At 37.2% G+C, this 24,197-nt stretch overlaps 1 protein-coding gene across 3 annotated transcripts in view; it reads left to right on the top strand.

The window, feature by feature from the left end:
* The window catches only part of akt2 (v-akt murine thymoma viral oncogene homolog 2), a 137,355-nt gene that overhangs the window by 52,360 nt on the left and 60,798 nt on the right, over positions 1-24,197 (top strand). For all 3 annotated transcript variants that reach the window (XM_039768107.1, XM_039768109.1, XM_039768108.1), the window contains exon 2: positions 23,880-24,042. In XM_039768107.1, coding sequence (XP_039624041.1) covers positions 23,997-24,042 — 46 coding nt within the window. In that variant the 5' untranslated portion in view covers positions 23,880-23,996. The remainder of the gene's footprint in view (positions 1-23,879; positions 24,043-24,197) is intronic.

The raw sequence follows: 24,197 nt of genomic DNA on the forward strand, positions 1-24,197 counted from the left end.
CCCCTCATTTTTGAATCTCTTTATGACGTTTTACTTTGTTTTCTACTCTTTGCCTTTTATTTCTGACCTCGCTTTGTCCTGCTATTTTTTTCAATTACACCTGGTTCTGATGATTAATTTCCTTTTGTTTGCGCTAATGCGATCTTTGCTATTTTTTTTTTTGATACTGTAGCGACCTCTGCGTCTGGCTTGAAAAGAGAAGAAGCAAGAAAAACAGACTGATGTAATATAGTGTCACAAAAGTTTTACTTGAACAATCCCGGACTTTGTAAGCCCAAACACAACTTTCTAGCACCTTCTCTAACCCTTCCTCCCCCTGGTCTCGCCCTCCCTTACTGCATCAATCAATACCCCGCTATCAGTCTTCTGCAATGTACGCCGCCCTTCTTCGATCAGACCGAACAGTCACTTAAAACAAAAAGGACTTCAACCTGGCTGGGACTCTACAATACTTTTGAATTTTACTGCTTTCATATTCTTTACTTTTCTCTGCATGTGTATCATGCCATCGTTTGTTTGATCCTTACGAATTCCACTAGTTTCATAATCTCTTCTCTGCCTTTTTTCTCTCCAACACTTTTGGGTCTCTTTTCTCCGTGCTGCTCCTTATTTTTTGCTTAGTCGACGTTTCATCTTGAACGTATTATCCATATACACTTTATATGTGCTGAGAGCACATGATCTGTGTGTGCTACATGCCTCTACATGATTGAGTGTTTTGCTGGCTTTGCTCATATTTGATATCGGTTGTAAGTAGGGCATGTCTTGCAAGAATCGCATGTTCCATGTCCCCGTGAGACGAAAGAGACTGGCCACGGAGCTCTCGTCTCATGCGTCTTTTCCATCACTTCTCGTCACCCTGCTTTTCCTTTCCAAGATTTTTTTTTTTAATAGAGAGAAACTTGGATAGGTGGCAGGCTGTAGAAATTAAAGTGAATGTAACAGTATATTTATGTTCTTCATGTTAGAAGACCTTGTTCCCATTGATGAGACTAATGTGAATGTCCAACATTTTATTACTTAAAGCAGCACATTACACAACCTTTAATTGGGAGGGGTTGTTGATCTTGACTGCCATTGCTGGTCTCGTCACTTTGAGGCGATCACATTACATGACAAGGAATTGCAAAGGACTGTGATGACTTTCTATCACTGTTTTGAATGTCCAAAGCATCAAGTATGTGCGGCAAGTCGGTTAACAGTGCAACATAACAGTGCTGTTGCTGTATGAGAGTTTTTCAGATATGGTAAGTTTAACCACAATCTAGGTCCTATTCTACCCTTTTCCCATTTTGACATGGTACAGCAAATATGAGACGTCATACAAATGAACCTCTCTTCTGATTATGTGTTTCAAAACACCTGCATTCCTTGTTCCTAGTGGCTGCATTCTATGCATTGTACTTAAGGGTGAGCATGCATTAGTGTTTGACTTTTGCACACACACACTGGCCAGCCCCTAAAATGTAAGGCAAAATCAAACCCGTTTGATTTAGTCTGGGTGAGTCGAAGACTGGTCTGACTGAGTTGCTGGCAATGACAGACTACACAGCTGGTGGTCACTGGAGCACACCGCAACTGCCCCTGACTTGCCAAGATTATTAAGAGCCTTAAATGTGAAAATCTTCCACATCCACCTAGTAGTTTCTGAATGTTATGGTGCATTATTTTGAATCAGGGTAACATGATGTGCTCTAAAGACATTCTTTGTTTTGCAGTATAGTGTAAAAAATTCACCAACATGATGCAGTGTTTGGCTGGACATGATAATGTTGATGTGATTACAGTTAGCATCACTAAAGTGAATACTGCAGTCCAACGAGCAGAATTTGGCACATCTGTTACTAGAGGGGAGATGCAGTTCAGTATTGCAGTTTTTTGTCATATGTCACCAATACACTGAGAGCAAATATAAGGATTTGCTTCCTTAATTTTTGTGTCATGTGTAGATATTTTGATCTGTGCAGCAGTGATGTTGTTTGTGATAGGCCCATCTCTTGGAATACAGAAGCAATATGTTTTATCAGTAAATGCGTAACAGAAAATTTTATTAGACAGCATGCCATAAACATACTTGCAAATGCATTGCATTTTTCCTTGTCATCAGGTGCTGTGCTGAAGAGGTTCCAATAAAAAAAATGCCCTGTCATTCATTTGGGTTCATTTTGGTTTTCATGATTGTGTTACAGTCGATAAAGAGCTTAATGTGAAACATACAATTTGCAAGGTTTATCATATTGCAATCAAGTACTCCAGTAAACTACAAACTGCCTCTTCAGCATTCATTAACTGGACTGCATGAAGCTTGGGTCTCAAATTATGTTCCTGAAGGGCTGCAGGTTTTCATTCTACCCACTTTTTTAATGTGTAGCCATTTGCTGCTGCTAAGCAAACATACTTTGTTCTTCCAAGCCATGTAAATAAATAAACGTATCAGTAACAAGAATTGACTTCTAATTATATAACTAGTTGCAGTGAAAACCTAGAGACATTACAGGACCTAAGCAGCACTCACTCTTACACTTTTCTAATAGTTTGTATTTCCAAATGTTTCTTTTTTCCTTCCACTTGGAGGAGCATTTATTTTTAGCTGGAAGAGAAAGTCTGAAGTCTTAAAAAGTGATTCAATTACAAGTAATTGCCTACTAATTAAGAAAGTAGCTGCAACTAAAACCAAGGCCAGTGTGACTCTGCAAGCTATGAATTTGATTTGAAGGCTAAATAATAATGAATTTAGAATTCACAGACTGAACTGGACTAAGATAAGGAGAAGCAAGAAACATTTGGTGAAACTGATCGTCATATATACTGGCTCCAATGGATTCTTCGTTACCTCCTGTCATAAATAGGTTCAAGGTCATGTTCACAAGAGCCAACGTGATAAATTAAATAGAACATTGGTCTCCTCTCATTTGCCAGATTTCCTTTCAGTCCATCAATCTAAGCTAATAGTTAAGCTGTCCCAGTATCTCGTCCTACAGATACTTTTTAAAGGTTATCGAAATTTCTACGTCAACTACATGACTCTGTAGTTTGTTCCAGATTTCCACAGCTCTTTGCATGATGAGTTGCTTCTTGGTTTCAGTCTAAATGTATTTTCTCTTAATTTACACTAGCGTCCTCGAGTATGTGATTCACTCTCAAGTTGGAAAAATTATGATGAATCTACTTTGTCAGTGCCTTTGAGGATTTTGAAGACCTGGATTAGGTCCCCACAAAATCTCTTCTGTTCAATGTTAAGCAGGTTTAATTCTCTGCTATGTATTTTTGTATCGTGGTGACCACGACTGCATACAGTACAGCAGATGTGGTCTTACTAGTGCATTTTTTTTGCACACGTGTAGTACTTTGCACTTTTCTACATTAACTGCATTTTCCAAGTGTTCGCCCAGTTCTGTAGTTTGTCTGGGCGTTTTCAAATTGTTTTAGCTGTCTCCTCAGTAAATGCCATTCCTCCTATTTTTGTATCTTTTGCAAATTTGTCCACATAAGCACTTCTACCAGAATTAATGTCATTAATATAAATCAGAAAAAGTAATGGTCCAAGGCCAGGCCCATGTGGAATAATTGCTTAATTATTGACTGGAAGGTCTAATACAAATGTTACCATTCATCTCACATTCTCAGTCTTACTGTGAGGATTTGCATGATGTATGAAATCCAAAAAGTGTAGTGGACTGAGTCAAGGCTTTCCCTGATTAGGTGTAAAAGGTAAACATTTTGCTCCTAGGAATATTTTTATCTTCAGTGAAAGATAATGAATTGTACTGTATTGCAGAATAGAATCCCAACACTTTCAGTACATCTCTAAAAACGTTTTTAAAAAATGCGTTTTTGTATCCGGATCCTAATTTTGGTGTGATATGATGGAATCACTGGCAACAGTGTCCCCTATTCATTGTGCACTAATACCTTTATAAGAGTGGGCACCCTGTGATTAAGAAAGGAAATTTGACATACCATTATATTCCACAAAATTTAATCACAAATATGTAAATGCTTAGATCGTCATCAAAGTGGCCTGCTGGATGATTCTCAGCAAATTGAAAATCTCCCCATGTGTGCACTTTACATTGGTCTCATCACAACTTCACCAGCTATGTTTAGATTCTCTCGAGTTGTCTTGAAAATAGAGCAGATCACTTCTCTGTTTTTCTGTGACTGATCTCAAATTCTCATTCTCAGGAACTGTTCCTAACCCAGTATTACACTGACATTAAATCTGAGCATGAACTGTGACTGGCATTCAACAAAATGTGAAAAAGAAAAATGACCAAAAAAAAAACTTAGTATGTCAAAACCAGTTTATTAGGAGTGGAACAGAAAAAAGCAAGTGAGCGAGTAAGTGATTCAAACGACGCCTGGTGCAACCACGCCTTAATTATATACCTGCCATGCCACTCCTTTATCTCCTGTTTCCCTCAAATGCTATAAAATCATGGAAAAAGGAAGTCAAGTAGAGGCAATCTGACTTATTTCTCCTCCTCTTGCTTACATTTTATACTGTACTTAATGTCACTCTGCCTGCAGCTAAAAAGTCCTAAGACATGGTCCCATGTGTCATTCTAGACCTTTATTTGGAGGAAGAACAAACACACTTAGTTAAGCTAAAGGAGCCTGTGTTTTGCTCAAATGTCTGTTATTGCGTGCAACTACATGGTCTTTTATTTCTAGTAATTTACTGAAATATACATACATCAGTAGGTGTAAGACAGTACAGAAGGCCTTTTGATAACATATGAAGACTTACAGGCATCAGTTAAGGGCTAATGGGCTGATTTGTTAGTCAACAAGCCACGTACTCTCGTCAATAAAATTCACTCCGGTAAAGTTGTCCCTGAAGGATTTAAGTATAGTTTTACTTCAATATTTCTTCAAATGTTTTATGCTTATTTTGCTGTTATTTTAGTGTAAACATACAAAAACTGCAGATTTACAGTTGTGCAGTAAATCACATATTTATATTTATACACAACATTCTTAAACTTGCCCAATGTATGGTTATGTGTGTATCTGTGATTTATGCACATGCATAAATGTGAGTGGGACAATGCAGTTGAGTCTGCCTATTTTTGCAGCAGTTGTTTTGAGTTTGGGTTAATTTACTGTTTTTTTTTTTTTTTTGTTTTTTTTTATCAATTTTCAATACTTATGAATGTTGTGGAACAAATCTGTTTAATATTGTCACTTTGATTGTACTGTATAGGGGAATGAGCATATCATATTTTACAGTACCTTAAACTCATACTGCTTCAGATGTCTCTAGTTATTTCTCATTTGGTCATTGAGGTCACCTGCACCACTGATTGAACAGAATGCCACATAACACTGTCTGTTTTAAAGGTATGTCCACCCTAGTACATTTTCTTTTAAAAATGGTATTTTAAGTGCAATAGGCATTACATTTCATTTCTATCCTCTACATGGGCTGAGCACCGTTGTGGTGAGTGGGTAGGCTGGCCATCGTGTTCTTATACCTGCTCAAAGGCAGAACCCAGGTAGGGTTCTCTTGTTTTGCATGTTTAAACTTCATGAGAATCTCTTTGCCCTTAAACTGATTTACTAAAGCTAATAATTCTTGGTGGTGCTCCACAGCACATCACTTTAAGACAGGGGATTCCCAAACTTTTTTAAGCAAATGCTGCAAACATTCTCTTTTCATTATAAAGCCAATGCTGTGAAGCAGAGTTAACCTTGAATCTCAGATGCTGCTAACTGTAGTCACGCAACATAATTTTTAGCAGACATATTAATCAAAGCAAATGTGTGTGTAGAGATATCTACAGCAGACTACTGACACATATGTGATCAAGTATTGTGTGATATTTTTAGGCCAGAGGTTGCTTGCCATTTCCTCTCCTGGAACTGAATGATTCAAAATACCACAATTTTTATTTTGCTCTTAAATTGTTAAGTACTGAACTCTTACTAGACACAAACAAGCAAAGGTGGTATTTCTTCAACCTCCATCTCTAATAATGAATTTTGGGATTTTAACAAGAGATTTCTGATAGTTTTTTGTATGTGTATTTTTAGTTTTGCTATGTAAGAAGGATTCTTTTTAAATTAATATAATTTTTGCAACATATGAACAGTAGAGTGGTTTGATATTGAATTAAAAATGGCTTAAAATTTCCATACTTTTAATTTACAAAACTTATTTGGATTTGAATTCATATAGAACTTTATAAGTAAGCTACATTCTCCATACATTAAAAAAACAACAGCAAAGTAATTCAAGGTCAATATTAGGGCTTTGCATGCTTTATGGCTGCACATCTCTGCTTCTAGGTTCTCCCTGTTCCTGAATTTTGTAAGGAATGATGAAAGTTCCTGAATATTGATAACTCTGAAACAAATGCATTCCACTGTTGATTAGTGTTGCTAAAACCTAAAGTGAAATGTTAAGTACGTTTATTATATTATTAATAATTTTGAACGTTCATCTTTGTTCCTCATTGTATAGTCTTCTGTATTAGTCTGACAATTACAACAACTGTTTATAAAAATGGTACACTAAAAATGCTTACCAAATCTAAAGATATTGTGTTTTTTATTGGATTGAATGTAATAGGCAAAGAGACGTGCAGTGAAGGGAGTGTGAGGGTTAGCACACACTTGTTAAGATGCTTTTTTTCGCAAAAATCCCTATTTGGTCGGGTGGTCACTCTCTGTTTTACCATGGATCGAATTAGAGGTGGGGAATGAGAGAGTTGGGGGAGACTTTGAATCAGCATGGGGGAGAACATGGAAGAGGAGAACAAGGTGGGGTGGGTGAGGCAGCAGTGAAGCCTCATAGCAGGAATACTGTCCGTGTGTACTTTTGCCTACCCCACATGTGGACCTACAGCTCTAGTTGATAACATTATACAGGACTACTTTAAAGGAACAAGTGAACAACATTTTATACTTACGGTCATATGAAAAAGTTTGGGAACCCTTCTCAGCCTGCATAATAATTTACTCTTTCAACATAAAATATAAAAGTGGTATGTCTTTCATTTCCTAGGAACATCTGAGTACTGGGGTGTTTTCTGAACAAAGATTTTTTAGTGAAGCAGTATTTAGTTGTATGAAATTAAATGTGAAAAACTGGCTGTGCAAAAATGTTGGTCCCCTTGTAATTTTGCTGATTTGAATGCATGTAACTGCTCAATACTGATTACTGGCAACACCAAATTTGATTAGCTCGTTAAGCCTTGAACTTCATAGGCAGGTGTGTCCAATCATGAGTGGTAAAAGGTATTTAAGGTGGTCAATTGTAAGTTGTGCTTCCCTTTGACTCTCCTCTGAAGAGTGACAGACAGCATGGGATCCTCAAAGCAACTCTCAGATGATCTGAAAACAAAGATTGTTGAGTGTCATGGTTTAGAGGAAGGCTACAAAAAGCCATCTCAGAGGTTTAATCTGTCAGTTTCAACTGTGAGGAATGGAATCAGGAAATGGAAGGCCACAGGCACAGTTGCTGTTAAACCCAGCAGGTCTCGCAGGCCAAGAAAAATACAGGAGCGGCATATGCGCAGGATTGTAGGAATGGTTACAGACAACCCACAGATCACCTCCAAAGACCTGCAAGAACATCTGTAGATGGTGTATCTGTACATCGTTCTACAATTCAGCACAAAGAACATCTGTATGGCAGGGTGATGAGAAAGAAGCCCTTTCTGCATTTACACCACAAACAGACTCGTCGTTGTATGCAAATGCTATTTAGACAAGCTAGATTCATTTTGGAACAAAGTGCTTTGGACTGATGTGACAGAAATGGAGTTATTTGGTCATAACAAAAAGCCCTTTGCATGGCGGAAGAAGAACACCGCATTCTAAGAAAAACACCTGCTACCTACTGTCAAATTTGGTGGAGGTCCCATCATGCTGTGGGGCTGTGAGGCTAGTTCAGAGACTGGGGCCCTTGTTAAAGTCGATTGTCGGATGAATTCAACCCAGTATCAACAAATTCTTCAGGATAATGTTCACGCATCGGCCACAAAGTTGAAGTTACGCAAGAGTTGGATATTCCAACAAGACAATGACCCAAAACAGTTTGAAATCCGCAAAGGCATTCATGCAGAGGGAGAAGTACAATGTTCTGGAATGGCCGTCACAGTCCCCTGACTTGAATATCATCAAAGATCTATGGAATGATTTGAAGCAGGTTGTCCATGCTTGGCAGCCATCAAATTGAACTGAACTAGAGAGATTTTGTATGGAAGAATGGTCAGAAATACCTCCATCCAGAATCTAGACACTCGTCAAAGGCTATAGGACAACGTCTAGAGGCTCTTATATTTACAAAAGGAGGCTTAACTAAGTATTGATGTCATATCTCTGTTTTGGTGCCCAAATGTATGCACCTGTTTAATTTTGTTATGATGCATATTGCATATTTTCTGTTAATCCAATAAACTGCTGAAATACTACTGTTTCCATAAGGCATGTCATATATTACATGGAAGTTCAGCCAATGAGAAACAAAAATCCAAAGAATTAAGAGGGGTTCCCAAATTTTTTCATATGACTGCATTTATACTTATTTAAATATGGTCACATAATTTAAAGACAATATTTAAAAATTTATATATTTATCCTCTTTAATAAAACCGCTGTGTGCATCCAGATGTCCGTCCGTGTGTGTGTGTGTCTTCTGGTGAAGTGCGCATGCGCGGGGCTGTACCGTGCCCCGCCCATTTGCACGGCAGTGAAATCCTCGGCCACGCATAATAAGCAACACAGTTATTGGCGTAGCCTCGTCCGCGCATGGTAAGCAACACAGTGAATGGCGTAGCCTCGGCCGCGCATAATAAGCAAATAAAGGTGGAAACCGTGCACATTAAATCCGTTGCTACGGAGACGCCACACACAGTGCCCTGTGCATTTGCTGTGGAAAGTGCTGATTGGGTACTCACGGTCGCGCACACAAAATCCATTGCTGGAGAGACGCCACACATAGTTCCCCGCGCATTTTTACTAGCTAACTATCTACCAATAACATGCCACCCAAAAAGAAAGACACGTCAAGTGGGACAATAGAGACAAACCCTCAAACCCTTTTTAAGCAACATATCCTGGAAGAACGGTCAGCTCAACAAGTAAACATCAACAAAAGAAAGGCTGAAAGACAAAGAAAAATACGAGCACATAGATCGATTGAAGACAAAGAAAATGAGTGTCATAAAAACGCTACAAGCGAAAGATCAGAAGAGCAAATAGATCTATAGAAGAACAGGAAAATGAGCGTAAAAAAAATGATCAGCTAAGCAAGATATGCAGAACTATCCTATTGAATTTCTTAATCAGCTAATGCTGATTAAGGAATGCCGAGGCATAAACTGAACCTTAAAAGGGGAACAATAATTACGCTCCTTAGGAATATGAACACTAAAAGAGTGTTTAGAAACCTCATCATTGCTCAAGTAATAACAGGTTCAGCTGAAGGGAACATCGTCTTTATTCCCCGTATTGATTTGGCTCCATCCTCTACTAATTTACCCTTTACCTTAGGAAGGCGACAATTTCCAGTTACATTAGCCTTTGCCATAACAATTAATAAAGCTCAGGGGCAAACCTTAGAAAAAGTTGCCATTTACTTGCCACAACCAGTATTCAGCCACAGTCAGTTATATGTGGCATTATCAAGAGTTAGAAGTTTTTTAGATGTTGTTGTCAAGGTTGTAGATGGTCCTGAACAAGGCAAACTGTTGTCAAACTCAGAGTATTTACAAAGAATGTTGTCTATATTATAGAAAAATTTCATGAGAAAAAAAATAAAAACTTTTTACTAAATATCTTCTTCAGATATTGTGTATTACATATTGTTACCAAGTTTTACACTAAGGCAATATTAATTATACTTACTGTATTATCATATGTTTCTATTTTATTTTTATTATTATTTTACTTTAGGCTTCTTGCAAAAATATTTTTGAAAACAAAACAAATTATGACAAGAAGCAGAATGAGGTCGAGGACCCTTGCCATTTAGTATGGACTGTTCCTACTAATGTTTATGCAATACTGTTCTAGCGCCCATTATTGTAACGGGCTTAATGTCTAGTATGTATATAAATATATAAAAAAGAATATCAACCTTAACAGGAATGCTTCAGTCCCCAAGAACAGCATGATGGCCCCCACTTTGAACCCCTGCTCTAAGGTGCACTTAAATGGCCTGAACCTTCGTCCAGGCAAAGTCAAGGGAGCTGTCAAAATTTAAGACTGAATTTAGATCTTGTAAATTGTTGTAAATCATACTATCGGCTGTTCTATTTGACAGAGTACTTTTAGTGCTTCTGTTTATCCTGTTCTCATTTATATAAAACTAAATTTGTGATTTTTTTTTTCTTTCTGAGTTACTTCTATTTTTACACAGATCAAGCTTTTTTTTTTAATGTTACATTTTTGTGGACAATTTGATCGCTACCTGTTTATTAGGGAGCACTGCCATATATGCAGAGTATGAGGTTTTTTCTTGTACTTCATTCATTACTCATTCTTTAGTCAAATCCGCTTAGCTTTTAGAATAATCATTCTAAGTAATATGTTTGTCAATGATATTTCTGTGATTGTTTTGTTTAGAAGATCAGCTATCAGGGTGATAGAGTTGTTAGTTTCAGTGGAAAGACTATACTTTTAAAAACTTACAGTGGCCTGCAAACATTTGGGTACCTTTGCTTAAATTGTCTGTTACTGCAAATAGTTAAGTGACCAGAAGATAAACTGATCACCACAAAAGGCATAATGTTAAAGATGACACATTTCTTTAATATTTTAAGTAAGATTACATTTTTTATTTCCGTATTCACAGATACAAAATACCCATTTTTTTTCCTCAGACCATTTTCATTTTTTTGGTAAGTGAGTATCACATCTTGTAATAGTTTTTTGGTGCCAGCTGAGAGTCTTGTCAGTTCTTACTTGAGGTATTTTCGCCCATTCGTCCTTGCAAAAGGCTTCTAATTCTGCAAGATTCTTGGGGCGTCCTGCATGCACTGTTCTTGTGAAATCTATCCACAGAGATGTTTAGGTCAAAGGACTGTGAGGGTCTTGGCAAAACCATCAGCTTGCACCTCTTGAGGTCATTTGGGCACTTGAGTATGGCCCTTAACCTGCAGTTGCTTTGTTCTAGGCATGAGGTTAATCTGCACCCAGCCATGTAAGCAGGTCCTCCAAATTACAGGGAAGACTTGGGGATTGTTGGCACTCGGGCCAGTGTTGTGTTGTTTTTTTTTTTTATTTTTTTTGTTAGTTAAACTTGCGCAGTTCCAGTGTGGTGCCGAGATGTCTGTCACCTGTTGCACTCAGGTCCCAGTCCAGGTGATTGATCCGCTGGCATGCTTAATATTTGGAGATGTGTTCTTTTCCTGGAAATTGGCACCCTTTTGTTTTTCCAAACATACTTTTGAACATTGTGGCCAAAAAGTTCTATTTTGACTTCATCAGTCCACAGGACTTGTTTCTAAAATACATCAGGCTTGTTTAGATGTTAATTTGCATACTTCTTGAATTTTGTGGTGAGAATGCAGGAAAGGTTTCTGTTGACTCTGCCATGATGGCCATATTTGTTCAGGTGTTGCTGCCACAGCAGAACAGTGGACAACCACTCCAGACTCTGCTAAATCTTCCTGAAGGTCTTTTGCAGTCAAATGGGTTTTTTATTGGCCTATCTAGCAATCCAATAAGCAGTTCTTTCAGGAAGTTTTCTTGGTCTTTCAGACCCCAACTTCATTTTCTCTGTTCCTGTGAACTGCCATTTCCAACAACAACAACATTTATTTATTTCTATAGCACATTTTCATACAAACAGTAGCTCAAAGTGCTTTACATAATAAAGAATAGAAAAATAAAGACACAATAAAAAACAAAATAAATCAACATTAATTAACATCGAATAAGAGTAAGGTTCAATGGCCAGGGGACAGAAAAAAAAAAAACTCCAGACGGCTGGAGAAAAATAAAATCTGTAAGGATTCCAGACCATGAGACCGCCCAGTCCCCTCTGGGCATTCTACCTAACATAAATGAAACAGTCCTCTTTGGATTTAGGGTTCTCACGGAAGGGCTTGATGATGATGATGGTCACGTAGACTTCTGCCTTTTAATCCATCCATCATTGTTGGAGCATCATGAAGCTTTGAGTAGGTGGAGGTGGCGCAGGCCACCACCACAAAGAAACCGGAAAAAGAAACAGAAAAGAGAGTAGGGGTCAGTACGGATTTTAGAGCCACCATGAATAGTTATTATGATGAATTGAACATACAGAGTATCAGGATTAAGTTAAATTGAAGTTATAAAAGGCCATGTTAAAGTAATGTGTTTTCAGCAGTGTTTTAAAGTGCTCTACTGTATCAGCCTGGCGAATTCCTATTGGCAGGCTATTCCAGATTTTAGGTGCATAGCAGCAGAAGGCCACCTCACCACTTCTTTTAAGTTTTGTTCTTGGAATTCTAAGGAGACACTCATTTGAGGATCTGAGGTTACGATTTGGAATATAAGGTGTCAGACATTCCGATATATAAGATGGGGCGAGATTATTTAAGGCTTTATAAACCATAAGCAGAATTTTAAAGTCAATCCTGAATGACACAGGTAACCAGTGTAGTGACATAAAACTGGAGAAATGTGTTCTGATTTTCTTTTCCTAGTTAGGATTCTAGCAGCTGCATTCTGCACTAGTTGCAAACGATTTATATCTTTTTGGGTAGTCCTGAGAGGAGTGCGTTACAGTAATCTAGTCGACTGAAAACAAACGTGAACTAATTTCTCAGCATCTTTCAGTGATATAAGAGGTCTAACTTTACTTATGTTTCTTAAGTGAAAAATGCTGTCCTAATGATCTGATTAATATGTGATTTAAAATTCAGATTACAGTCAACAATCACCCCTAAGCTTTTTACCTCCGTCTTGACTTTTAATCCTAATGTATCCAGTTTATTTCTAATAGCCTCATTGTATCCATTATTGCTGATCACTAAATTTCAGTTTTCTCTTTATTTAACTTGAGAAAATTACTATTCATCCATTCTGAGATACAAGTCAGACATTGTGTTAGTGAATCAATAGAATCTGGGTCATCAGGTGCTATTGATAAGTACAGCTGTGTGTCATCAGCATAGCTGTGGTAGCTCACGTTGTGCCCTGAGATAATCTGACCTAACGGAAGCATGTAGATTGAGAATAACAGCGGACCCAGGATAGAGCCTTGTGGAACACCATATTGGATATCATGTGTCTTGAGTTGTAATTCCCACAACTAACAAAAATTTTCTCCCTGTCAGGTAGGATTCAAACCAATTTAAGACACTGCCAGAGAGGCCCACCCATTGACTAAGGCGATTTCTAAGAATGTTGTGATCAATGGTGTCAAATGCAGCACTCAGATCTAAGAGGATGAGAACAGATAAATGGCCTCTGTCTGCATTTACCCGCAAGTCATTTACTACTTTAACGAGTGCAGTTTCTGTGCTGTGATTTGTTCTAAAACCGACTGAAATTTATCAAGAATAGCATGTTTATTTAGGTGGTCATTTAACTGCATAATGACTGCCTTCTCAGAACTTTACTTAAGAAGGCAGGTTAGAGATGGGTCTAAAATTTTCAAGAGCGAGGGGTCAAGATTATGTTTCTTAAGTAGGGGTTTAACTACAGCAGTCTTAAGACAGTCTGGGAAGACCCCAGTATCTAATCGAATTTACTATGTCAGAACATTATCAATTAGCACGCCTGATACTTCTTTGAAAAACCTTGTTGGTATGGGTCAAGGAGCAGGTGGAGGGTTTTAATTGAGAGATTATTTTTTAAATCAGGTAAATCTATCCTAGTGAAAGAGTTTAATTTGTTTATAACAGGATGCTGGGGTTTAGGAGGATCCTTAGTGTTGGGGAGATATACTATGTTATTTCTAATATCATTAATTTTTGATTGAAAATACAGCGATAGCCTCACAGGTTTCACTGGAAGCACTTAGGAGGCATTCCTTTGAGCTACCTGGGTTTAGTAGGCGATCAATTGTAGAAAATAAGACTCTGGGATTACTAGCATTGTTATTTATAATCTTGAGAAATAGCAGCGTCTCTCAAGACGGACAGTGTTATTGTATTCTGTTATTTTGACTTTTAATATTTCATGGTGGATAGTAAGTTTAGTCTTCCTCCATTGACGCTCAGCTCTGGCATGTTCTCTTTAAATCAGACACTCTTTGGGTCTTCCATGGTATAACAATGCTAGAAGATTTTTTCACTGTCTTTTCAGGTGCAACTATGTCAACAGCAGCTCTCACTTTAGAATTAAATCTTTCCACCTTACTATTTACATTATCCTCGCTATTATAGCTGGCACTATAAACGGACTGATTGCTTAAAATGTTTGTAAGTTTTAAAGCTGCTGCGAGTCAAAGAAGCGTTTTTAACAATATGCTTCTCATGAGTGTTTTTATCATTATTTCTATATTAAATAGTAGAAGAAAATGGTCTGATAGACCAATATCAATGATCTGTTTTATATCAACTTTCAGTCCTTTAGTAATCACTAAGTCTAATGTATGACCTGCTTTATGTGTAGGCTGATTTATGAGTTGTCTCAAATCAAAAGAATCCAGGAGGTTCATAAATTCTTTTACTTTTAGATCACACTGATTATCTATATGAAAATTAAAGTCGCCAACTATTAGGAGTGTGTCATAGTTAGTAATTAAAATTGACATTAAGTCAGAAAAAAAAGCGTTATATTTAGGAGGTCTATACACGGATAGTACTAGAACTTGAGAATCTCCATGAATAACAACGGCGAGATACTCAAAGGACTTGAACTTACCAAAACTGACATCTTTACATTTTAATCGCTCGAGTAAATGTTAGCCAATCCGCCCCCTTTTCCCTGGCGGTCTGCATGAGTAAAACTGTAATCCGGAGGCAGATTCGATTAAAACTGCATCTGAATTAAGCCATGTTTCATTTAGTGCAATAAGATCTATTTTTTTATCACTAATAAGATCGTTGATAAAAAACGTTTTGTTAGTTAAAGCTCTAACATTTAATAGTGCCATATTTAATGTTTCGAGGTGCAGAGATGAGTACTATGTGCGTTATTGATATTTGGAATAGGAACTAAATTATTATTATTAGCGCGCTCTGTGTGTATTTTTGTTTAATCTGTGATCTGTTTTATAGTTTTAATACATTGTTCCTCTAAAATAGTGATTTTAATTAGATTATTGGAGTTTATGCCGTATTTCCTAGGTTTTCTACGTGCATTGAGATTGCTTATTACAGTATTAATGTGTGCACTTTAACGGAAGACTCTATTAAACATTCATCATGTCCTGGCACAACAGTATTATTTCGGAAGGGGTTAAGAGCAGAGATAGATAGTCAAGAAAAACGAATTACCTTCGATATGTTTTCAGAGAGGACCCGGCGCGAAACTGTTGGATGCAGGCCATCACGCTTGAAGAGACGCGCCTTTCCAAAAGAGATTCCAATTGTTGATGAAACCGACATCCTTCTTCTTGCAGAAACCCTGTAGCCAGTTGTTCAACCCTAGCAGACGACTGTAGTACTCGTTGGATCATCTGACGAGAGGTAGTGGACCCGAAACGAAGATCTTTGCCGATGGAGTCCTCTCCTTCGTGTCTTTAATCAAAGCTGCAAAGTCAACCTTCAGGATTTCTGATTGTCGGTGCCTTATATCGCTTACGCCGCATGCAAGATTGATCCAACTGCCCTCTCCTTGTGTTTCTCGTAGACTGCTAGCGTACGTTTCATTACATCTCGGACACGAGCACCGGGAAAACAAGAAACAAACGATTTTGCATTAGGGCATGCGACATTAAGGTTTCTAACGATAGAATCACCCACCACTATTACATCACCAGGGGCTGAAGGCGAAATGGGGACGCGGAGAGGGTCAAACCGGTTCTTAGATAGGATGCTCGTCTGTGCCGATGGAGGTGCTCTGGCCTTGAACCCCCGCCTGCATAGCTGAAATCCACCGAGGTCATCAGCGCGCTCCTACGAGGCGGGGTGAGGTCGACACAACGCGGAGTTGATGTTTCGCCGGTTCCAGATGGCAAGGACGGTTTATCCACCAGCTGGGCCTTCAGATTTCTAAGGTATCTCCGTCGGGACAGGAGTTTCTGAATCTGTTCGTCGAGTGCCTGCAGTTCTTCAACTATGATTTCAATGCGAGTTACCCCACTGTCGGCCATTTTCTGCTTCGTGCCCTAGTAGAAGTGAGAGAGAGAGAGGGGGGTTAGAGCGTAGAGAGAGAGAGCCCCACTCCATTACCCACACCATTTCCTACTAACATTATGAACTAAGGAAACAGCTACCTGAAAATCCTTTGCTATCTTCTTGTAGCCTTCTCCTGCTTTGTGAGCATCAGTTCTTTTATTTTTCACAGTGCAAGACAGCTGCTTAGTGGAGCTCATGGCTGCTGATTGTTGTGACAAGATTTGAAGAGTCGAGAGAATTTATACAGCTTTGACATTTACATCACTTGATTTTTCGTAACGACAACCGTGGACAAGCAATAGCCATAACAAGCTAATTTAAGGTCTGAGACCTTAGTAAAGGTTATTCTGAAAACTCAAGTGTCTTGGGATGCCCACATTTTTGCATGGTGCTCCTTTCCTTTTTTTCAATGCACAACTGAACAAAGCAAAAACAATACACCAATCTTGCATATAATGCTAAAAAGAAGTGTGTCATCTTTAACTTTATGCATTTTGGTGATCAGTTCCTCATCTTCTCACTTAACTATTCAAAGCAGCATACATTTTAAGCAACATACATTTTAAGCAAGGGGGCCCAAACTTTTGCATGCTACTGTATGTAAACCGTTTTTGCCAAGTAAAGTTGTCAGTATAGCTGCAGCATTGGTCACATGGCAAAGCACAACTCTATCTGTGCATCCAGTGGTACTGAGATAGCTTGATTAAGCTCAATTGCCTTGTAAAGGTGAACTAGGAGCAGGAAAAAATGTTAGTCAGAAAACAATGGAATGTTTCAGTGTTTTTATTTTCCTGAATTCTGGACATTATTGAAAAGGTTAGAACATATTTATATTGCCTGTTTTAACATTTATTAAATTGTTTTTTAGTCTTAATTGCTGAGGTGTAGTGTCCAAAATCCTTATGACACTGAACATTTTTGTAATACCTTAATGAAATTCTGCAGTCCAGCTATCAAGTTTAAGTTTAATGCAAGAATTGTTCTTAATCCAAAATGTTTAATTACCAGTGTATCTTTCTGGTAGCTGCACACCAAATGTGGCAAGCCCGAGTCTTTATGTTAATTGAGATACCAGGATGAGTCTTTGAATTTCAAATATTGGAAAAACACGACTGCAAATAACTGGGAGTAGGAAAAGAAAATAATAAAAAAGGACATGCACATGTTCTTGAAGTTTCTCAGGGCTGAATGCTGATCACTTAGTCTTTAGCCCAGTATAATGGGAGTTTTATATTTTAATATTTTTCTGACATCAAGTATGGCCTTAGCTTGCAGAACACTGCAGGAACATTATGTGAAGGTCAAAACTCATTTTTGTCTTGCTGAATTGTTTTGCATCAATTGCTAGTTAAAGAACAAGCTAATGTACACAGAACTGAATGATTAAATGAAAATGTGTTTATAAATGTTCTTGAAGTTACCTGAACACAATTACATTTGCAAATCTGCATTTTCTATTAAAATTCCAGGACCACAGCTTGATCAATATACATTGTATGTACTGTTCACTTATAGATAGAACCTTGATGCTGATATCATTTGGAGTACTGTATGTACCAGAGCACAAAGTTTGAATTAAAATGTATTACAGCCACTGTGTGTTTGTATTTCCTGTGCTGGTCATAAGTTAATGAGAAGAGGGGCATGCCGAGACAGGAGTTGAAATAGGGTCATCTGAGTGTAAACTTTGCTAGTACTGTATGTAATATTGGTAGTATTTTTCTAGATTATACCTTATGTAAATCCATATGGCATAAATCACTGTGTGTTTTTAATTATAAACTGCATTGCTTGGACTTTGGTTTGGTTTTACAGGTGCAAACACTTTGGTGTATTGCTTGTTTATTTCACATACTTTTACTGTACTAAGTTTGACTTTATCAAATAATTTAAAGATACAAAGTGCATCTAGGGTCATCAGAATCTCTAAACTAGTTTGGTGAAAGTATATATACTTTATGGGGACACATATCTGTGGTTATTTTGCTGGTGTGTGCTTATTGCTGATTTGAATAGATTGTGACTACCTAGGACCCTACGCTGGAATAACTTGTTGTAAAATATGGATCGATGGCTTGTTCATGTGATTTATGTTATACTCTGTAAAAAAAACTTTTGTTAAAGTTGCATCTCAGCATAGTTCAGTACTTTTTTTTTGTATCAGTATTATTTTGTATTATACAGGGGGTCCTCGGGTTACAACGTGTCGACATATTACGTTTCGAGTTTAAAACGCTCACTCCTATAAAATGTTTAAAAGAAATTGAAACATGAGAAGGAATAAAGGTAAGGATTTTTTTTTAACACTCTTCTGTTACTACAGTACAGTGTACAGTACAGTATATTTATGTCCTTTTTTTTCTGTTGCTTAGTTGTGTTTTTATGTTCTAGATTATGATTTTGCAAATGTGTTAGGATAGGTAAGTGACTTAGGCTAGGTTGTGTTTTGACTTGCACCAAAATTCGGATTACATCACTGTTGTAGGAACGGAACTGTGTCGTAATTTGAGGACCCCCTGTACTACAAAGTCTGTGATGTTCAAACTTAGACATTCAGTTTTGCTCAAAAATATTTCTGTCATTAATTTTAAAAATTAGTGGGATGCTAAGTATAGCCTATGTAAATGTCAGGTTTAAACAGGATAAATTATCATATGAGAAGTACAGCATTGTTTTGCTCCACAAAAGAAATATTTAACTTCACTGATTGTTAGCAAGGCGTGATTTTGTGGCACTTCAAAGCAGAAGCTTGTTGGTGCAAATTCCATCTTCATTTGCGCGTGTGTGTGTGTGTGTTTGTTTTTTTTTTTTTTTTTAAAGCAGTAAATGGACTTTCTGTCCAGGGCTGATTCTTTTCCTGCTTTCATTGTTGCTTGGATTTTTATGGCTTTCCAAAAAAACCTATAATACAAAAAATAATTTGAGAAATGGAGAGATATATCTGGAAAAATTGTCCATTTTATGAAATGAACAGAGGGTGTATGTTTCTTTTAGCCTTCATAAAACTCTTGGGGTGTTTCCTATGAGCCAGGCTATTGGCAATGTCTGCTGGGAAATTAAGTCTTAAATATTTTTGGAGAAGGCATGCTGGAGTGCATGCTGATGTGTGGAACTGGGTGAAGGTAACATTGCATTTGGAGCACTTACTTGTAAGTGACAAACTCTGAACATAAGTTATGAGCTGGCATACATTTCTGGAGGACCTGGCCTTTCTCCCAGTGCTCTCATGTGTCCAGTTCCTGTTGCATATTTTATTCCCCCATATACAGTTCTGGCAGAGGCACTTGTGGTGATATGGCTGCCTTTCTCCTGTTGCACTCGTGGTCAGCACTTGTATGAAGGCCCCAATGTATAAAATCTCTCTAAGGTGACTTGATTACGTTAATGAAAACATTAACTTGATTAAAATATCTAAATCCAATATTTGGGATTTTTTGAGCTTATTCAGCCAAATGTGACCCCCTTTCCATTTGACAAAATTTGTTTATATTGAAGCAGTATTCACTAAGCATTTGGCAAGTAATGTAATTTTTAAAAAAAAAAGTACTGTGTGTTACTGCTGACAGTGAAGGAGACTTTTTCATTTTCATGATGCATGAAAATGACGAATGTCTACTTAGGTTAGTTTTTGCACTTTTTCATATATAATTTGTTTTGGTGCAAATAATTATAACAATTATAAAAGTAGCTTTTTTTCAATAGGAAAGGCTCAAATAAAAAAAAAGTTAAAATTCTTAACTGTCTTGTTAAAATATGTGATACTTTCTAATTGTGTGCTTTAAAACAAAATGATCTGTTCTGGTTTCCTGGAATTAAGTATTAAACACTAATTTGTTGAATTGTTGAAGTGATTTTTTTTTTAATAAATATTCTTCTGTTATTTTGCATTAACAAATCATTCTCACAGTTGCATGATTCAATTCATTATTGCCTGGATCCATAAACCAACTGTGGGGTGGTATATCAATCTACTACTAATTGTTCAAATTGTTTCAAACAATATGGCTCACTGTTTGCAGCTATCTAGTTAATATTAACCTCAAGAGAATCATGCATAAAGAACAAAAATTTTAATGTTTCTTTTAAAGTAGAATTTCCCTTCAGATGAAGTAATAACAACTGCTTCTCTTTTATTTGGAAACCCATATGGTAATGTTTTTAAAGAATTTTTATCAGTAGTTTACATAATTATTTCTATGTTTAGCTGTTGTCCTGTATTTGTCCAGAATATAACTAATTTAAATTTTTCATAAACTGTTTAAAGCCAATCTATCAGGCTTCTTCAGCAGTTTTCCTGAACATTTCTGGCTACACTTTCAGACAGAAATTCAGCTAGTTGTTTTTCTTTCTTAACTACTTGTTAAGTTCTTCTTCAAAACTTATTTATCAAGAAGTTGAATTATTATGTGCTCAAATTCTCTTGTTTGTTTATTAGTATACTGCTTTGAGATTTTTAAGTTGCTCTTGAAGTTTAACTGATAATTGTGTACCTACTGTATATCAGGAGCTGAGATCTGAAGCCTATGTAAGGCAAAATCACTTCTGTCTATTATTAGTATTCTAATGTGTCAGAGATCTGGTAGGATGAGCAAACCGCCAAACATTATATTTACAGTATACGCTCCTGCCCCCGAATTCTGTGTCATGCTGGCCCAGTGCCAGTTCTGATCGAGTCAGTTCCTTCACAGGGCCAAACACTCCAGTGTTGCTTCACAAAGACTACTATACTGTATAGGTTGATCAGCTTCAGTGTTAGCATATTTAATTTATTCATGACATTATAAAAGGGCAGAGCAGGCTCTTTTATTTTTAGGAGACTGCATTTGTTTAATGTGGGTAATAACGTCCTTCACATCTTCTATATCTTTGTGATGGCCATTTTTTATTTTTTTGCTCTGGTGTGCTTAGCTGGTAACTTGCAACACTTCGAGAGAGGCCCATTGAATAAACAAGGTAATTAAAAGGGCAGGCTTAGTAATGATAGACACTCTTGAGCCTCTGGTGGATTGCCATTGGAAAGAATGGGGAAAAAAAACTGTGTACCATTATGAATAATGCTTTAAATTCTCTCTCTGATGTACGGAGTAATTTCAGCCAGTGAATTATTCAGAAGTGTGTCAAGAAACGCTACTGGGGCTCCTTTTTACCACTGGCAGTATGCTTGCATAATGCCTCACTGCAGCTGTTTTTTTTTTCTTTTTAGTCCTTAATGTCTGCGCTTAGACTATTGTGTGTGCCTTTTCTGTTTATTTAATGAAGGACAAATAAAGATTATTTGTCTATCTATCTACAGTATCTGTCTATATTAGTTGTGTTTTAGTATTGTGATATGGGATTATTTGTAAGTGCTGCACTACTTTTTGGGTTTAGGTCTGTTCCAGTTATAGGCCGGCACTCTTAGAGCACAGCTTAGGAAGCGGGACTTTTGCTTAAATTCAGGGTATGTTCATTTATAACACTTTAATAAAATTAGATTTAGATTTTTTTTTTCTTCTTGGACAATTAAATGTATGTATCAGGCATTCTTTTGGTGTACGTGGCTGCATCAGTTCTGCTGATGTTTCACAGCAACCTCGTATGACAAAGGCAACAAAGCAGCAGTATGAAACTGATTTATTGCAGCATTGATTGTGAAATCTAAAACATACTTTACATAGGTAGTATAATTGTTGTGCAAAAACAGATAACACACAGTGAGATGCTGGAGAGGTTTTTGAGGCAAATTAATGTGCCTGTAGTAGACTGCATGGTATAGTGGCTAAGTCTTTGGACTTCAGACCAGGGTTTGTGAGTTTATATCCTACTACTAATGTTGTGTGACCATGAGCAAGTTATTTCACCTGCCTGTGCTCCAACAGGGAGAAAAAACCCCCCAAAAGATGTGTAACCAATTGTATAGGTATGGGATATATGCATCAGACAAATAATAGTAATAAATATAGTAGCAGTAATGTAACAACTGTGAAAATGAATAATGGTTACTGGACTTCTTGAACATTGTGATCTAGCCATTTTATTATGAAAGTTTACAGTTGGCAATTTGTGAAGTGCCCTTTTGGAGGTGTGGGTTAATAGGTGACTATGGGCAGGAGGCAAGAAGCTGTATGCAGCTGTCTTGAAACTGTATTGTTATGTAATGATGTTGAACATCTTAAAAAGTATTTAGATTTTACACTGGTCCGAAAATTTGTAAACTGAAAGTCCTAAAAAAGCTATGCACACACAAGGGTCATTGTTTTAAGTAAAGAAGACTATGAAATGAGGATTTCAGTTAGAGGCTCCAAAGCCTCTAAGAGGCTGGCGGCTCTGAGAAAAATGTTAATGATGCTATATCGCTCAAGCCCCGCATGGATGAAAAGAGAAAACACAAGTATTATATTCAAGGTAAAATCCACTGCCTTCTATACACAGTGCAATTAAATTATTACTTGCTTGTCTCCAACAAAGATAATGCAGTATCAACTAAATAAAATAAATACAACCCAATGCCTAAATATAAAATTGTCCACTTTTGGAACTGTTGGGATGACCGTTGAGGAGCTTTGTGATCTGTGGATATAGATCTCCCTTAATGAACCAGCGTTAGTGCTGTTGGTCCTGTCCTGTTTATCTGAGTGAAGGAAGGAAAGAAGTATTAGAATGTACCGAATTAAATTCATTTCTGCCTCGTCAAAGAAGAATGATCAGGGCACTTTTGTTAATGAAATAAATATATTTAATTTGGGTCTTTTCATTAGGTTTGTATTTTGTCAGAATTTTGTTGTGTCTGTATTTTTGTGAAGTTATTCTATTTCTGTCATAAACATGAGTATGCTTGAAATATGTTTGTTTCTGGCCTCTTACCAGAACACACATAACACAGGAGATGAGTTACGTTTCTTTGGTTTGAGTCACCCTAGTTTTCAGAGTCTCTTCTCAATGCACTGGTGTCCAGTTCTGTGGTCAGAGAAGGAATCTGGTCAGGAGTCAATCAGTCTGGCAGTCTTAAAAGACAATATGCTTATTTGGACGAGTCAGAGATAGTAATTGACTGCCACAGCCCCCTATTTGGCAAATTCACATCACCTGCTACAGGATAATCCACTATGACTTCTGAGGCCATACTTTTGGCTCAGATTTTAATTATCTGCACTTCTCTTCAGAAGTGAATTGCAGTTGAGAAGCGGCAGCCTGGGTGTATTCTTGGCAGTTACTGAACACTTATCAGAAAAATCTAAATTTCCACTAGGTAAACAGTACCTATATTTGTTTTGCAGGGAATTTTAAAATATTGTTAAAAGGCAGCTTTTGTAAATGATGATTGCTACTTTATTCTGGAAGGCATTAGAAAATGAGCACTGGCAATTTAAACGATTTAATAGTGTATCTGGTCCTGAAATATAATGTACAAAGCCTTCTGTCATTTAATTGGGAACTACAGTTTCACTGCACTTATCTGTAAAATTTTAGGAGAGGGGTATAAAAATGTCATTGGAGGTGGATGGTCAAGTCTGAGGAGTATGTTGATGGTCTTTGCTATAATTTTTTATTTGTTTAATATAGCATTGTTTCAGACACTGAAAGCGGGATTTTCATATGCAGTGGGTGATTACTGAAATGTACAGCACTAGCAAGCTCACACTGAAAATGCTTTCTGATTTCTTTTGGTTCTAGATTTCCTGAAGACGCAACGTAAAGATTCCTTCCTTTCCAAATCTTGTGAAAAGGGGGAGCAGCAGGTGACGGGCGACTGATTGCATTTAGCAAGCATTCAGACACCACGGACACAGTATGAACGAAGTGACATTGGTCAAGGAGGGATGGCTTCATAAAAGAGGTAACCTCAGTGGTTCATAAGATTAATTTTTTTTGATAAATCATTGGTGTCCTCATGGATTGTTACTTGAAGCAAATGGTTTGGTACTTTCTGCCTCACAACAACTTAATATGTTGCTTTGTTTATGTTTATATAGTATTTTTTACAGTGAACCT

This window comes from Polypterus senegalus, chromosome 11, assembly GCF_016835505.1.
Source record: "Polypterus senegalus isolate Bchr_013 chromosome 11, ASM1683550v1, whole genome shotgun sequence".
Classification (NCBI taxonomy): Eukaryota; Metazoa; Chordata; class Cladistia; order Polypteriformes; family Polypteridae; genus Polypterus; species Polypterus senegalus.